The sequence below is a fragment of the Leptodactylus fuscus genome, chromosome 5 (assembly GCF_031893055.1).
Source record: "Leptodactylus fuscus isolate aLepFus1 chromosome 5, aLepFus1.hap2, whole genome shotgun sequence".
Lineage (NCBI taxonomy): Eukaryota > Metazoa > Chordata > Amphibia > Anura > Leptodactylidae > Leptodactylus > Leptodactylus fuscus.
The window spans coordinates 188,911,888-188,929,447 of record NC_134269.1 but is presented as its reverse complement, the minus strand read 5'-3'; the positions used below and the strand labels follow the sequence as shown (position 1 = coordinate 188,929,447).

The 17,560-nt window shown below is 44.0% G+C and overlaps 1 protein-coding gene across 2 annotated transcripts in view; it reads right to left on the bottom strand.

Annotated features, from left to right (window-relative positions):
* Positions 1-17,550, bottom strand: part of FAM114A2 (family with sequence similarity 114 member A2) — a 31,144-nt gene extending 13,594 nt beyond the window's left edge. The window contains exons 1-10 of one of the 2 annotated variants that reach the window (XM_075274811.1): positions 17,427-17,550; positions 13,287-13,507; positions 10,901-10,994; positions 9,659-9,757; positions 9,461-9,567; positions 8,695-8,829; positions 6,900-7,058; positions 5,948-6,068; positions 2,046-2,125; positions 602-703 (exon numbers count right to left, since the gene is read on the bottom strand). In XM_075274811.1, coding sequence (XP_075130912.1) covers positions 602-703; positions 2,046-2,125; positions 5,948-6,068; positions 6,900-7,058; positions 8,695-8,829; positions 9,461-9,567; positions 9,659-9,757; positions 10,901-10,994; positions 13,287-13,496 — 1,107 coding nt within the window. In that variant the 5' untranslated portion in view covers positions 13,497-13,507; positions 17,427-17,550. Of the gene's footprint in view, positions 1-601; positions 704-2,045; positions 2,126-5,947; positions 6,069-6,899; positions 7,059-8,694; positions 8,830-9,460; positions 9,568-9,658; positions 9,758-10,900; positions 10,995-13,286; positions 13,508-13,665; positions 13,723-17,426 lie in introns of those variants that run through there. The other variant, XM_075274812.1, reaches the window with a different exon arrangement.
* Positions 17,551-17,560: the final 10 nt, after the last annotated feature.

Genomic DNA, 17,560 nt, shown 5'->3' with positions numbered 1-17,560 from the left:
ATATTATAGACTGACATTGTTATAGTGCTATTTACTGCATGCCCACATTGTATGCATTACGTCTTGGTGCAGCACTGCGACCTCCACTCACCATTTTGATGCGTCTTTACATGTCTCGCTTTTCTTCTCTTTTTTTGTCATTTGTAATAATAACATTTATTTTGTTATAATTTGTTTTTGCTTATGGTGTTATGATTATTGATACAGATACCAAATAGGTCTAGTCTGGTGTTTTTTGTTAGGTATCATGTATAAACAAATATCGTAGTGTTGAGGTTTAGTAGGGTTAACTATTAAGTTAGTATTGCCCAATGCGGAGATCCCTTTAAAGATAAAGAAATGTTCGCCCACAACTTCTGGCACAGACAAGGGATTCTGTCAGATCACGGCTATGATTATGTATAGGCCACACCAGAATAAGAGAAGTTGGATTTTAACCCACAGGATTCCTCCTTTATCCCTCAAGAAGTGCTCGAATTGTCTGGCAGCCGCTTATCACTGCCCCAGCCATAGGAATAACATCAGCCTTATCCATCAGGACTCAGTGGTGGATCTGCTGCCGCTTTTCTCTGCAGATATAAATAGATCCAGTTATTCTCACCTCAATGGTGGATTTGCTCTGTGGTTCAGCCTTATCCTCCTCTGCCGTCACTTTCTCCTCTTCTTCTGCTTTAATCATCCAGTTGTAAGCAGCTTTCCGTGCCTGAAAATCCAAGAGATGTCAGCTATTGAAAGATACTATAAGAAAAAGGTCATGTAAACTGGGCTACCTCAGTAAACTGGGCTAATAGCCCAGAAAGGCACTCTGGAATCAATGATGACCGCCACATAGTGCTCGTGTATGGAATCACATACTAATCTTAGTATAGAGAGTCAATGATCACCGCCACATAGTACTCATATACAGAATCTCTCACATGGGGTCTGGCAGCAACTTATTCCCCTTTCCCTGTAAACAATACATGCATGCTCGACCAGTCCATTATACATATTTATTTAAAGGGAGTCTGTCATCTCTCCCAAGCATATTGAACTGCCACCACTGTCTTACAGAGCCCATTATACTGATAAAATATATACCTTTGTTATCTATGTTACTCTTGTGGATTTGAAGAAAAAGAAACTTTGAAATCTTATGTAAATGAAGCAGTTGGTGCAGTGGGGGCGGGCCATCAGCCCAAGAGCACTACTCTTACAACTCAGATCTCCTGCCTGCATCACTGTGTGCAATGATAGTTGATCCTCTCACTGCTATGACATCACTGATCCCACTTGATGAGCATCAAGAACAGTGCTCTAAAGGAGCTGAAGGCCCGCCCATAGTGCACCAAACCTACAAAGTGGCATACAATGAAGGAATGTTGTTTATCACTGTACTGCGCTCTGCAATGCCATGGTAGTAGTTGAATAAACTTTAAAGGGTTGGCCCAAATTTTAAAGTTGTCCGGTATCCATAGGATTGACCATTGGGACCCCCAATGATCACAACAAAGGGGATTCCATTCCCCTAATCTGAATCAAGTGGTAGGTCGAGCGTGCATACTGCTGCTCCACTGATTCGCTGTGGGACTTTGCTCAACTCGCCTCACCTCTCTATTCAGATGGCAGAACAGGACTCCTATTTTCGTGAGTGGTAAAGGGGCATCACTGTTGGACGCCACTGATTAGCCAAGTTAATCCCACACAATAGAAGTGAATGGAGCACCAAAAACAACTGCAATGGTACTCCATTCTCAACACCCCCCCCCCCCCCCCCCCCCTGATCACTGGGGGACCAAGTGACTGTCCGATCACCAAGGGCCCACTTATCCGCTATTCTATGGGTAGGTGTTCATAACAGGATAACCACTTTGAGTAATAAGTAGCATAAAAGTGGCCTCCAGAATGTACTGCAGGGCTTACCTTACTGGGAAACAAAGGAGGGTAATGTTAAAATCCAACTAGCCCAGTCCTCCGTTCTTCCAATATCAGGCATTCAGGGCACTGTGTGCTGCCCTGTATGTGTACGGCATAGACCACAATAGTCAGACTAGAGCTATACTCACATTTGTCAGCTTCTCAGGCCTCACAGATATCTGTAACTCCTTAAACAGAGCAGAAACTTCCGAGACAAAATCTTCATCCGCTATGGAAAAAAAAACACAACACAGGAGCAATGAGACATATTACAGTCCTGTAGCAATTAGTAATATAACACCTCCTGTAGTATTAGCAGCCATGATCTCCTCATGCTCTGTCCGCAGTGTATGTCTACTGTATATACCGGAAAGCTCCAGACACATACAGTAAACATACGGCCGCCATTACAATGACAAAGTGCACCTTTGGCCTTTAACCAGTGCTTTCCAATCCTTATGTACACAGTGCTCCTAAGCACTGGCTTAAAGGGGTTGTCCCATATCAAGGATCCTATCTATACTGCTAGCTTATGTGGATTTAAGACTTTTTCTAAATACATTGCTTCAGCAAAACTGCTTTGTTTGGCTGTTATCTTAATTTATTCACTTCATTATTTACACTGCGTTTCCATAACCATGGACCTGGGGATGATCTTATCTCTCTGCCCAGGACAAGTGACGTAGCTCCGTGCTCTCAGGAGGGAGGGGGAGCTGAGTTCTCAGAGCAGCTTGTATTTCTGAGCTCTTTATCTCTCCGCCCAGGACAAGTGACGTAGCTCCCTGCTCTCAGAGAGGGGAGGGGTAGCTGAGTGCTCAGAGCAGCTTGTATTTCTGAGCTGTTTATGTCCAGATCTTCCAGTTATCAGTCTGCTAATTGAATTTTGCTGATAAGGGCTAAAGACAGGGAATCTGTTACCTATGTATGTAAACACAGACCTAAAACTGAGTTTATTGCAAGCTGACTCTTGGTACTGTAGCGTGTAAATTTGGGATTCTCTTCACCTATCAAATCCAGCTCTGCTACATCAGCTTCATATTGTGCATCTTCCAGTGATACTGTGCTAATTTGTTTACAACCATCTCTCATTACTGACTGCAAACATGTACTGCTATGAAGAGAACTAGCAGAGCTGGCTTTGTCTAGGAGACAGCAAGTGAAACCCCGCCCACCAATTCACGGAGAAAACCAGGAAGTGAACAGAGCATACAGCCTGCAAGTTGGTGAACAGTCGAGTTGGGAATACCCCTTTAAAGGAATTGTCTCACAATGGCCACCCATGTCCTTATACCCTATAAGGATATACAGAATATACATGAGATATATACAATGTAAAAAGCTCTATGAGCCAGATAGAAGCCAAAATTACAATTAGGGCCAGAATTCGCCTCCCCAGGCAATAAGGTGATCACTGGGGGCTTAGAGAAGCCAGATCTGTAGGGATCAAGTGATCACTGCCTAAAATTCAGACTGTCATTGTTCCCCACAGCATCCAATCAGAGCTCAGCTTTAGGTTTTTAAACCACTCTAGATAATTGAAAGCTGAGCTCTGATTGGTTGCTGTGGGGAACCACAACAATCAGAAACAAAGATCATTTTTCTTTTGGACAATTTTACGGTCCACCTCTGCAAACATTTTTTTGTATTCTATATATTAAGAATGGATGGAAGTGTAAATAAGTCTCCTATAGGGACCTATGCCTCCATGGTAACAGACTACAAGCAAACTGTGCGTAGTCTGATCCTGCAGCTATTTGTTACTTCAATCTCTGAATACATTTGTTAAGACAGCATGAAGTGAGGCAGGGGTGGATGAGACTACAGGGCCAGACTACATAGGATACGTTAGTTTTCATGGAAACACACATATAGGTATTTACAGGAGCTGTAAACACAAGACAACAGGATATTTTTTAATTACGGCCATTAGCAAAGTGACTTTATTTTTATATTTCATTGCACTGAAACAATAAAACAAACTGGTTATGAAGATGAAACGTCCCTTTAAATTTCCTTCACATTGTTCTAGAAGTCATCCCCCACCTTCTGTTACCATATCGCTGACATCAAATGGTGTCATATCCGTGTGGACGTTTACAGCATGTGAGAACAGAGATGGCAGGAATCCTCTTTTCCCTTGATATAACTACAATCTGATGCTAAATAATCCTCTACATCAGTGGCGAACGCGTTTTCTTACACACTGAGGGTCATGCAGGAGGTGGACCAGGAGGAAAATAAAAGCAAGGACTGACCAAATCCAACTGTGCTGCTGCCTGCTTTGATCTAATAATATCTCCCAACTACAGAAGCCTTTGCGCCGTCTGTTCACTTTGTTATGCTGCCTGATAAATCCCAGCACACGGCCGAGTACGTCTGATCCTCCCAGGCAGCCGCGAGGTTATTCCTCCTACAGCCTGGAGAAGCGATTTCCTACCGGTCTCTGATGTAGGAAGAGAACTTAGTAAAACAGGACGGCAAAAGGGCAGTCACTTCTTATGTTATAACTCGCCACACGCACATTCAATGTTTTCTAACGTGATTTTATTTAGGTTTTCTTCAAATTAAGAATAAAAAGCTGATCTTGCTTAACCACTTCAGGACCGGGCCATTTCCCCTGGTTCAGAACTGGACACATTTTTTGTGTTTTTTCGTACATGCACTAGTGAGGGTTCTTTTTTTTCGTTCAGATTATTCAAATAATTTTTGTGTGTTTTGTTGTTATTTTTATTTTTTAATGATATATATATATATATATATATATATATATATATATATGTGTAAAAATGTGTTTTTCCTATTCTTAAAAAAAAATTTAAATAGCACAAAGTGCTACTAAAAAAAATTATTAAATAGTTTTCCCTCTTTCTAATTAATTTTAGTATTAGTAGGTGACGCAGTATATCCAGGGGTGGGGCTCGAACCTGTGAGATGGGCATGGTATTGGAGATTTTTTTTTAATCTTATACATTGACTCCCACCGTAAGGTCTTAATTTCGCCGATTTCCCTTGCACCTTTGGTTGATACATTAGCCAATTTACAGGAGAATTGCAGCCTCCTAATTTAAAGAGGACCCTTCATCAGATTGGGCACATGCAGTTGTATATACTGCTGGAAAGCTGACAGTGGCTGAAGTCAGTGCACTGTTGGCTTACCCGATCTGTGCCCCAGGTAAAGAGCTATCGGTCCTGCTACCGTAGCTCTTTACAGTCAGAAGGGGGTTCCTGACAGTCTGTCAGGTACGTCCTTCTCCACAGCAGCGCCTATAGTGCTGTACAGTGTGAGCGGGGAGGAACGCCCCCTCCCTCTTCTCACAGTGCTCGCCCATAGACGAGTATTATCAGGAGAGGAGGATGTGTGCATGAAGTCTTAGATCAGACCTGGGCAATGTATGGCCCGTGGGCCACATCTGGCCCTTTGGCTGCTTCTGGCCGGCCCACATAGCTTGTAGAAGTTCGTTCAAGGACCTGGGATGAAGTCATCACAGCCTATCACCAGGATAGGCTATGACTCGTTAGTGGGCGGAGCCACACAGGACTGTGTGCTTGATGCAAGCTGCCGGCAATGGAGTCTGCTGGATGATGAAGAGAAGAGACAGCATGTGTGAGCAAGAGGAAGGACTAGGGGCAGATGTAGGGGGGCAGTTAAACTGACTGCATATGGAGAGGGGACATTAAACTAAGGGGCAGATGGAGGGCAACATTAAACTCTCTAGTTGCCCCCAGTTTAATGCCCCTCTAGTTTCTGCTAGTTTATACTGGGGCACCAGGAGAGGGACTTAATACTGTGGGACATTTGGAGGGGAACATTATAATGTGAGGACATATAATGTACGGGTGACTGTAAGAGGATTATACTGTGTGGGGGCACATGGGAAGATGATTGAGAAGGGGCGGAGTCAGCGAAGAAGTGGGTGAGGGTTAATTTGACGTGGCGCGCATGGCCCTCTAGAACCGTTACAATTTCTCATGTGGCCCCGTGGGAAAATTAATTGCCCACCCCTGTCTTAGATAATATTACATTCAGAACATTACGCAGATAAAGCTCTACCTTTCTCCACTTCATCATCATCCTCAAACTCTTCCATTGAGAACACTTCCTTCAAGGACTCCAGCTCTTTCTTAAGTCCGGCCAGTTCTTCTCCTGATAGTGCCCCAAGAATGGACTTCACCTGAGGGCACACAAATAATAATGTTACAAGGATGTAGACTACAAAATTGCTCATATACATATATATCTATACTTGACTCTGTTCATTTCAGAAGGATCTGCTGACAGTCTGCAGTCAAATAGGGCTACCGGACTGTCCAGGAATACAGATATCCAATAAGCCTCTCGCTCTCACCTGACCATTATTGTGATAAACTTGATAAAATAACCATTATTCACCTGTTTGATCGCCTGCAGCCAGTCATGGCCTTTACTAGCGTCGATTCTTTGGTAGTTCCATCTGGGTTTGGATATCTCCCTGTCCATTGCCCATGCACATGACCACTGCAGCCAATTACTGGTCTTAGTATTGACACTGGTAGATATGGCACAAGGCTACAGAGGTCAGTAATTGACTATAGCAGTCATGTGGACGTAGGCAACATCATCGCTGCAGTGCAGTATACAAAGACTGGCAGGGACCACCAGAGCACAGACTGCAGCAGAATGAACAGGGGAGCACTGGTAAGCCTCAATTATATAGGAAAGCAATTGTCAAGTGTGTGATGAGCCATATTCCCCGTTCTGCGCCTCGCTCACTGCTTTCTGAAATTGTGGGCAGGGCAGAGACGCCTCAGCCTGACATTTATTTCTCAATCCAGAAAAATGGTGCAAGTTTTATAGAAAATCCACTCTAATTCCCAACTGGTGTAGATATGTATTCTGGCACACAATGTGTTTCTGGGTTCACGTGTCTTCCTCGCCCTATCTGTAGATGATGTGTTACGGTATATGATGTGTTCAGTACAGACAGATGGGCCAGGATTAGTGACAGCACTGACATCACAACTACCTTTCCTTCGCTCTCTTTGGACAGCATCTCTAATGCTTCGAGATGAGCGAGACCCTGATACTCATCAAATAAAAGTCCATAGTGCGCTCGCCGCTCCGTCTCTGTGGTGACCTCGCTGCTGACACGCTGCTCCTCTCTTTCCTTCGCTTCTCGTAATACCTGGGAGGATCGACAGAAAGAATAAAAAAATAACACCAGAGCATCAGGAATCTGAGCATATGATTTTTATTTATTTGCCTTATTTTAGGTGCTTGGGGTTTCTGGTAATATATCATTACTTTATCATTGATGACCTGTCCTTAGAATACCTGATAAATTAAAGATGGGCAGGGGTCCGACATGCAGGCCCTTGGGTAATGAGCAGCTTGAGGAGGCTGCAGTGTTCGGGCGAGTGCAGTGGCCTTTTATGTACTAAGCAAGTACAGCGCCATAAATTTCTATAGTGGATGCGCTTGGTATTACAACTCTCCCCATTCAGTTGAACAGGACTGAGCTGCGATCAGGCAATGTGACCGATGAATATGACATCACATGGCTTGTGGAGCGCTAAGGGAACACTGCTGCTGTTTCAAACAGCTAATCCGCAGGGGTCTGTTCTCAGTCATCCTGAGAAGTGGAGCTGCAGGGTAAAGCAATGGCGAGGGACAGAATAATAATGTGATTCTATACAATAATATGCTATACAGACTCGGAAGATATAATCAAGTAACAGTCCTGTACAAACAAAGAAATAAGAGGTATATTGCAGATTAATGTGATGACTGGGTTAAAGGGCAACCAATGTATGTAAATGCTACCAGTGCAAGCTAGTAAATATTTTACTACACTGTTTATCTAGTCAATGGATTCATACAGTATTTTGTAACTTTATTTTACTATTACCAACTGGAATAGATTTCGGGTATAATTCATGTCAGTTTTTCGATATGAGTTATAGTAAATGTGATGGGCTAGCGCCGCATCTCCCATGAGGCGACCTGAAGCGAGCGCTTCAGGCGGCGCTATGTCAGGGCCCCAGGGAGGGTGGCATTTTTGATTATCTAAGCCAGTCCAGGACAAGCTGTCCTGGACTGGCTTAGCACCGAGCGGTGGTTTGGGGAGGCCACTGTAGCAGCGCTGCTCCAGCAGCCTCCCCTCACGCTCAGGCAGAGAGCAGGTCCTCTCCGTGCCTGCTCTCTGCCTGCGAACGGCGTTAAGCCCCGCCCTCTTCGCTCTGCCACGCCACCTTCGCTCCGCCATGCCCCTTCGCTCCGCCCCCTCCTCCCGGGGGGGCGGCTTTCTGTAGTTCGCCTCGGGCGGCGAAAGGGGTAGGTTCATCCCTGGATGGGGCGATGTCTCCCCAGCCTGTCTCGCTCTGTACACAGTCTTAAAAAAGTGGCAAGCATGGGAAAGATCTGTTAATATGGCGCATCCTAAGTAGCAATTCATGCGTCTATCTGCAGGGCTGGGTATATATTTCTATGATATGCTGAGGTCTGGTGACTCTTATGATTTCTCTTCTGAGTGAGCAGCTAAATATACCAAAACCCCCTTATAGTCTAATAGTAGGTGCACTGTAACCGCCCCTTGCACCAGAAGGGGGTAACACACAGTCAGCTGCCTGCACCATTACAATCCTTCATTTGTTTCCATGTCACCTAATAGCTTCAGTAGAGGACACTGCCCCACCACTTATTGTCTGCCATAGGCTCCTGACCTTTATCTGTGCTATACATAGATGCTGTCTGACTAGCTCAACCATGAAAACCAGTTTAGGACAGAGACACCATAATGATAGTAAACAGCCTTGACCCACATGTGACAAGGTAGCATTCCTGTTCATCAGTCCTTTGGTCTTCTTGAAGCCTGGATCTCCTTCCGCGATAACATCCATGGTCTTCTTGCCAATGAACTCCAAGGCGTCCAGCCCTCCAGACAGAACAGTCTTCCCCTAGGGCAGATACCGCACGTCAGATTTGTACAGCAAACGTGAAGACAACGTTCAATATAGAGTGTGTTATAATATTGCTGGTAGCTATGGAGGAAAAGATAAAAGGCAGGGAGAGAGAATCTGTCCAGCCATCTCTGTGCTCACAAATCTTATGGCGTGGCTGCTTAGATTCACAGTTTGCTGTCTCCCATTTGTATAATATCCAGTATACACCAGCTGATACACAGCCACGTCATATCCTGCAGGTGAGTTAGGTTAAGTACATTTAGGTCATGTTCACACCTGCGTTGGTCATTTTGTAGCAGCCTCATTGCATCTAATGCTAATTCTTTCTGCAACGTGATGGATCCTGGTCATGTAGTTAGGAGTTATATGATGATCGTCTTGTGACAGATCTGGTGCTGTGTTGTGGTTTCAGACATAAACATAAACTACAATGCAGAGGTAAAGAGAACCCTAGTCCCTGGAACCATAAATCTAAAAAGTGAACCTGTCAGGTGATTGCAGCACTTTTCTCTCTGACAATTTTCGGTGGAATCTGTGGCACAGATGTGAACCTAGCCTTAACCCTCTGTTCGCCACCCTGTATCCCCCTTTACCTTCTTGCATTGCATCACATGGTTGTACTTACCGTACTCTGCACTGCTGTAGAGATACTGGTGAGGAATCCAAATGCACCTGCTATAGGAGATGAGCCCTCCGCCTCTTTGGATTCGCTGCTCTCCCCAGCTCCAGCATCTAAAAAAGTCAACACAGGGAATTTGCTTTAGTAACTTATTTTTGCCTTTAATGGGGGACATAATCTTTTTCATACACAGAAGTTACTTGCCTTCTGTGGTCTCTGTGCGATCCTTGAATGACAACTCTACAGGACTGGGGACTCCCAGAGAGCTCTCCGCCTTCTCGATAGCAGAAGTGATCCCATGACCTGTAGGGATAAACATTGGGAGATGGCTAAATCCTTATTACAGTCACTCTTGCTCTCAGTCCAGTCCTGGCTTTGCTGCAGGATTCGCTTCCTTTTCTTCACCATTTTGGGGTAAGCAAACATTACCGTTTTATTTTACTCATCTAATTTTGGGGGCAGACACAAATAAAACCACAATTCTTCTATTTTAAATTATATATAATTTTTTTTTTAACCCAGATCTAAATGAAGTGAATATATTTAAAGGGGTTATCCAGTTGTTAACAAAATACTGGCTAAATAACAGGACGTATCAATACAAAAAACTTCCTAAGGGTATGTACACAGAGTTTTTTGGAGCGGACTTTGACGCGAAATCCTCCTCCAAAAATGACTCCTATTGACATCAATGGGAATCCCTTGCTTCTTTTATCCGCTAGCTAGTAGCTAGCTTCCCTATCTTGCCATGGCGCGAGGATCCCTCCCGATTAGGGTCATTCTTCGGGCCTAATCCGGACTGGAATGCCGCGACCGGATGCCGGTGCACTGCACCAACATCCCGTCGTGGCTAGCCACGCTGAATGTTCACAAATGCAGAATGTAAATTCTGCCATGTGAACATACCCTAATATATCCTATTTGAATTCAGCACTGCTTATCAGATTTATTTTCGAGCCTTTAACCACAGCTGTGATGTTTTGTTTCCCATCCCTGTGAGCAGTTCAGCCAGTAAACAAAACATGACAGCAGCAGCAGCTTACCCCTTGCTGTTTCCATTTTGATGCCACAAGTAGCACTAATGTCACCAGCGAACACTGTTCCAAGGGGACTCCTTACCTTAACTAGTGCTGGCCTCATGTATGACTGCCACACTGAAGGGCAATAGCTCTGAGATATAAGGGACTTACTACTATTTGTAGGTCTGAGATAAGTACATTTTTACAAGGTGAGATTCAGTTATTTCGAGTCCATCAAAAGTCATGCAAGATCTCCACTGGAGGAACTCTACATTTCCCCTAGTCATATGCATTGGCTGCCACTAGTTTCAATAGCTGGACCTGGGTCAATCTAATGGTGGTCAAGGCCAAGGTCAAAACATCCGAAAGCAAGCTCAACAAGTGTCCCTCAGACATAACTTTGCCTGTGATACATCAAAAGACTCACCAACAGTAGCCACTGTGGCCGTAGCTGTGGAAATTAAAGACTTGCCCCAGTTACCCCAATAGCCCCAGGATGATGGAGATTTGGCCACAGACTCCTGTTTAAAACATAAAGGAGAGATATAAGCACCACAGATAGAAAGCAGAACCAAAAAGGAAACTCTTGCTGGCTCTTTAATTTAACCCCTCAATTTCTGCATCATAAATGACGGTGTCCAACCATATATCAGAGTTAGAGCTATTTATTCATGTCTGGGAGGCAAAAAAATTACAATTGTAGTGGAACTTTATCTCCCACGCACAAAACAGACTCATAGGACACAGACTAGAGACTTTGGATTTCTAACATTTTCTGTGTAAGCGAGTGAAAAGATTGATCTCCGCAGAGTTTTATGTGCCAAGACCTGAATCCCATCACAGTCAGTGGAAGACAAAAGCAGACCAGTCTCCTACTGATAATAACCCCCTACTAGGGCCAGGCAATTAATCAAAAAATAACTGAGACATTGGTAATTTCAGTTTGATTATTACTCGTGAGCTTGTGACGCAAATGTGCAAGCGTCATGATGTCATGTGACCGCTGAGGCCCAATCATAGGCAGAAGACAGTGGGAGTCGGAGCCCAGGAGAGGTAGGTAATAGAGATGAGCGAGTACTGTTCGGATCAGCTGATCCGAACAGCACGCACGCATTAAAATGAATGGACGTAGCCGGCACGCGGGGGGTTAAGCAGCCGGCGTCAAAGCGGAAGTACCAGGTGCTTCCATTCATTTCAATGCGTGCGTGCTGTTCGGATCGGCTGATCCGAACAGTACTCGCTCTTCTCGAGTAGGTAACACTGTGTCTGATCAGACCCCACAGTATAATAGTTCCAGTTCAGATCTTTTTAGTCTGAACGAAACCCCTGGGCAAACTTTATAAGACGAATCTCACGAGGTTCACCCAACACATACCCATACTTTAAAAGAAGCGTGTTTTTTGGGTGTTTTAATGGGCGTGCCCTAAATACTCACCATTAATCGGAACTGAGGTAAAATACCTGGTTCATTGCCCAGTTCTAACCACTAGGGACATTTACATAGTTAAGTGTTAGAATGTTGCCTGTATTTGCACCAAAAACGGGCCCATGTGCCTTGTACTAGATTTGCTATGTGTTTTACACACTTTTAGAGCCTCACCTGACAGGACAAGACTTATAGGAAAAGGGGGACACAAAGCAAGTCAACCAATAGATGGCGGAAAGTTATGAAAAAAAGTTCCAACAATTTGGCACATCTATAGGCCACCTGGTTACATATTAGACTGGTAAATCTGCACCATGTTATCATTACATAACGTGACTTGTTTATTACTGAGCAGCCAGAGCCGTGACCTTCACTCCGCACATTCATGTGACACAGATGACATCATGAACATACATGACTACACTGGACATATAAGAGTCGGATCAGCAGAATCTGGGAGTCTATTAGTTCAGAGCAATAATGGCTCTTAATATATGCAATGCTACATGGGAAAATTATGCAAATTACCTCATCAGTCAAACCAGGGACTATCTGTAGACAGCCCAGTACAGACCAGAACTAATATGGTGATAATCAGCATTGTTCCGATCCAGTCTGTGTATACAGTAAGCGCCCTACTATACTATCCCTGTATCCCCTGAATACGGTCTTACTGTACGCAGTATCAACGGCTATAGACTATGTAAAGAGCTGCACATCACGTGTGTCAAAATATAGTCATACCGCTGCTTGTACTTCAAAATTTCCTAATAAACCTTGGAAAAAACTCACAATGATTTTTGTGATGGTCAAAAGGTCAAAAAGCTAGAATGGGTTTTGGTATGGTCAGATCCGACCTTTCATGTCCTCTAAGGTAACTGAGTCTTCTAGTGCACTGAAATCAGCTGTTGCATAGGTTTTGGTGCGTTAGTTTTGGTACCGATATCCCTGCACTGTCAGAGGGGCAGGCCTCACGGCTCAGCATCATCGCTAAGCAGCAAGGTATGCCTCCTTCATGGTACATTTCTACAGATTTGTACTGAAAAAGGGGGACACGCCTCACTGTCCAGCAATGACACTGAGCTGTGAGGTTGTCCCCTCTGACAGTGCAGGGATATTGGTACCAAAACTAACGCACCGATATCTCTGCAATGGGGAAGATATCTGTTGAATTCAGTTTAAAGGGGCTTTCTCATTAACCAAATTTATCACTACTTTCCAAGATAGAGGGTAAGATATGACCACTGGGGGATTGACTATTGGGACTCCCAGTAATCATTAAGGTAGAGTTTCCAGTGTGTGCCCCAGTGACCGCTGCTCCATTCACTTCCCCAGGACTGAGGGGGGCACTATATTTGGCTATATCGGCTCTCTACCCATTCCTCACCTGCTCCGGTTTGTCTCCTGTTGGACTCTCTTCCTCCTCAGTTGACACACTGTTAGACTTGGCCTCTGGACGTTTGCGAGTTATGGCCACCGGTTCGGAGACGGCTTGTCCCTCCTCTGGGCTACTACTTTTGGAAGGGGCTGTGTTTTCTTCCTGCTCCTGGGTTTGTGCGGTTTCCCCGGCCTTCTCACTGCTGTCTTTCTCAGACATGTTTATCACATCTGGAAGAGGAAAATACTGAGGAAACGGGAAATGATATCCAAATATATAAAAAAAGACTTACATATCAGTATATTCTAAGTATATCGCCTATACAATCGCCAGAAACTAAGCTCTACCCCACCTCATGTACATATTCTATAGGCCATAACCAGCTCACTTGTTTGCTTGTTGCCTATTTTTCAGCAGCCATAACTTTATTTTTGTATAAGGTATTGCCTTACAAGGGTCTACAAATGGCAGAATCCCTTAGATCATGCCACGGTCATGGCCGCAGCAGTAAGTAGGTGCTCAACTCAAATATACGTTGCTGAAGACTTGAAAACCTGTGCCGTCTGTAATCACAATATAATGGTCATTACAAGGAGCTGCAGAGGATCCCATGAAGATGGCAATATGGTTATATGCTGAGTATTTGGTCACCAGCTATTAATAGGAACCAGAAGCTAGAAGCAAAGACAGATCAAGACCCACAAATCACATTACGACGTTGTGCTGTCCACTACGTGCCCAGGCAATGCCACTCATGTACTACTGTATCATTTATACTGTAAAGGGTTAATCCCCAAGTAAGTGAATTACGAGTAACGCAGGAAGATGAAGTGCGAGCTAAGTCTGTAATGTTCTCATTTATCTCTTTATAAGGTCAAATCTTCTATATAAGATCCTTCAGGCGGCCATAATTCAGTACACAGGGCACTGGAGAACACAGGAGAATAATAAGAAAGGGACAAGACTTCCCTAATGGTCATGGGAATGTATTAAAGATGAGAAATGTTCCTTCCTCGTCTTCATACTGCAGCGATCCAAAGATGTAGAGACAACCACTTACAGCTATGGATGCCCACCGCTCCTGAGAATAAAGGGGCCACAGTACTGAGTCCTGCACCCCTGGTACAGGGAACTGTATCTCAGCCCCATTAAAGTGATTGGGAATGAATGATTGTGGTAAATGACCCTTTAAGGGAACCTGTCAGGAAAATTTGGGAAAGTAAATTACTGGCATGTCCTTATGGACCAGTGGTTTAGTATCCCAAACCTGACCCTGTCTGCCATGGGGTTGTTTTTTAATTAAAACACCGTAAGGGTACATTCATGCGGAGGAAAATGGTGAGGAATTTCAGCGCTGAAAAAAAACCCAGACTTCAATGGGTTCCTTTTCCCATTGACTAGTATGTAAACAACATGGCGGAGGCTTTCCTGTATGCAGGAAAAGAAAAAAACACTGTGGAAGAGATCTTCCTTGACATCTCTTATGATAAGAGTGAATTCATATGATCACCAGACAGAGGGGGCAACGTCTGCTCTCTACCCTTAATAGCCATTGCTTTCATCCTATGACAGATGAGAACAGAGGACATTAAAGGGGTATTTCCATCTTAAAGGGGTTGGCCACTTTTAGACCAATATTGACAAACAAATGTACAATAAAAAGTTGTACAATTTTCCAATATACTTTCTGTATCAATTCCTCCCGGTTTTCTAGATCTCTGCTTGCTGTCATTCATTCTGTTACTTCTAGAGGATAAAACTCTGACCATGGTCATGTGATTTACGGTCCATGGTCATGTGATGATCACACAGGTGCACAGCTGATTACCAGGCAGATGTCTGATTATTGTGCTGTGACTATAACGAGCAGCACCTGTGCGCTCATCACATGACCATGGACCGTAAATCACATGACCATGGTCAGAGTTTTATCCACTAGAAGTAACAGAATGAATGACAGCAAGCAGAGATCTAGAAAACCGTGAGGAATTGATACAGTAAGTATAGTGGAAAATTGTACAACTTTTTATTGTACATTTGTTTGTCAATATTGGTCTGAAAGTGGCCAACCCCTTTAAGTATCCTATCTATACTGCTAGCTTATGTAAATTCTAGAGTTTTCCTAAATATATTGCTTTGTATATCTGCTTCACTTTGTTTACACATTGTTGTCAAGGTTCATGGCCTGTTATCTGATACCAGGTCGAATTACATGACTCTCTGCTCTCTAGAGGTGAGGGGGGCTGAGTTCTCTCTCTGTTTATCTGTTAATATCTTCCATTAAAATATGGGAATTCAGAGTTGATTTAGAGGCCGATTCTGCCTTAAAATGAGGGCCAAGTTCAGTCGGAGGCAGAGACTGAAGCAGGAAACTGAGCCCTGCTTGATCTTGCCACAAATTCCATGACCACAGAACTTGTGGAACAAGACATTAAAAGGACAGTCTCACAATCTACCTCTATTCATATGAATAAGGCCAGCAAAAATCCATGTGACTATAGCCAAAACAACCCCATTTGGATTAATGGAACTAATTTCCAGGCTCAGAATTGTGTGAACGTACTCTTAAAGTATATGTCAACTTTTCCAGCATTAGTTAAGTTTAAACAACCATACATCTTAAAGGGATCAGCAAATTGATACATCGTGTATATCAGATTGGTCGTGATCAGTTGCTTAGCCTAGGGCTACATGATGACTTTTGCCACAGCTTTTATCATGTGACCACAGATCGCCGCGTCATCCTGTGACTCCTTCACTATTGTAAATAAATGGTGTCACATTGCGACCTAGAGAATGTTGTGACTTCTAGTTCTAACAATCCCCTGAGCAGCATCCGTGTTTTGGATGTGAAACACGTCAGAAGGGAAGGCGATATTAATAGGGCAATTTTAGGGTCAATAATGGGACACCCATGTAAGGGCAAGAGTTAATAAGCTTGGGTGACAGAGTTTTACAGGGTTAATCTCCTGCACCCATCCTTGGTTCCCTTTGTTTTTGGATAAATTGAGGGGTGGGATCTGAGAGCCTTCATCTAGAACAGGTAAGAGCGTTTCACATTTTTCTACCATCAAATCATTCAGGTTAATTATATTTTAGATGATTATTAAATGCTAAGTTTAATTTGTCATATGATTGTGGCTCTTTGCTTGCTTGCATTAGTGAAGGAGTTGCAGGGTGAAATGGCGATCTTTGGTCAGGTGACGGGAGTCATAGCCAAATTTACCATATAGACCTAGTGTTAAAGGGGCTGCGCCACAAATATAAGCACTGCAGCCTCCTTAAAGGGGTTATTAATGGAGACTTTTTTTTTTTTTTTTTTTAGAATGGTTCCAACCCTGGGTTAAGAGATTGGAACCAGCACCTGACCCCGGGTCCATTTTCACACGTTCTCGCATCAAACAGAAAGCCAGCCCCCAGACTACAGGTAACTAATAAATAAAACAAAGATGGCAGAGCAAACCGGTCCGGACTGGTCACATGACCCAGAATCAGAAGCATCCTGGGATCCCCGGGTATAGCATCGAAAACCCCCCAGAGAAGTAAGTAATAAAAGACTCCCTAGACAACCTCTTTAATGTTTACATCTGTCTAGACACGCGCCATCTTCTAAGTAGTGGTGGTGCAGGGTATTACAATCTTCATTTCAATCAGATGCAATAATCTGCACCACTAAGTACATAGCAAGCAGCCGGAGCAAGGTAAACACTGCTGTCACTATATAGACCTCCAGATGGGGCGCAATCTGTACTTATAGACAGCACGGCATAATATGGGGAAGTAGGTAAGTGCCTCTGATGGCAGACACTGATGTGGGGGTTCCCTCTGTGCACCACAGATCTGTACTAGGCTCCTATTTTTGTACAATTACTCAGCTCTTCCTCGCTGCTACATCTTCTGTTCTGCTACCGGTCGCCCAATATAAAGGTATTTGGATAAAGAAAACACCCCCCTATCTATAAAACACTCTCCAACCTGGGGATCTCCAGATGTTGCAAAACTACAACTCCCAACATACCCTGAGATCCTGGCATGCTGGGAGTTGTAGTTGCATATCACTATGCAGGTTCAGGCTCTAGAGTCACTACCCAGTACAGGACGGGAATCTCCGGCACATGCTGAGCCTTGTAGTCTCAGAGGTGACGTTACCTGTGTGCGCTGTCAGATGAGCTGAGGGTCCTGCGTGACGTCACCGAGTGTCTGCAGCGATCCCGCCACGTCACTGACAGCTCCAGTAATCAGACACCACTGGGGTCAAGCTGGCGGCCGCCACCCGGAAGTGA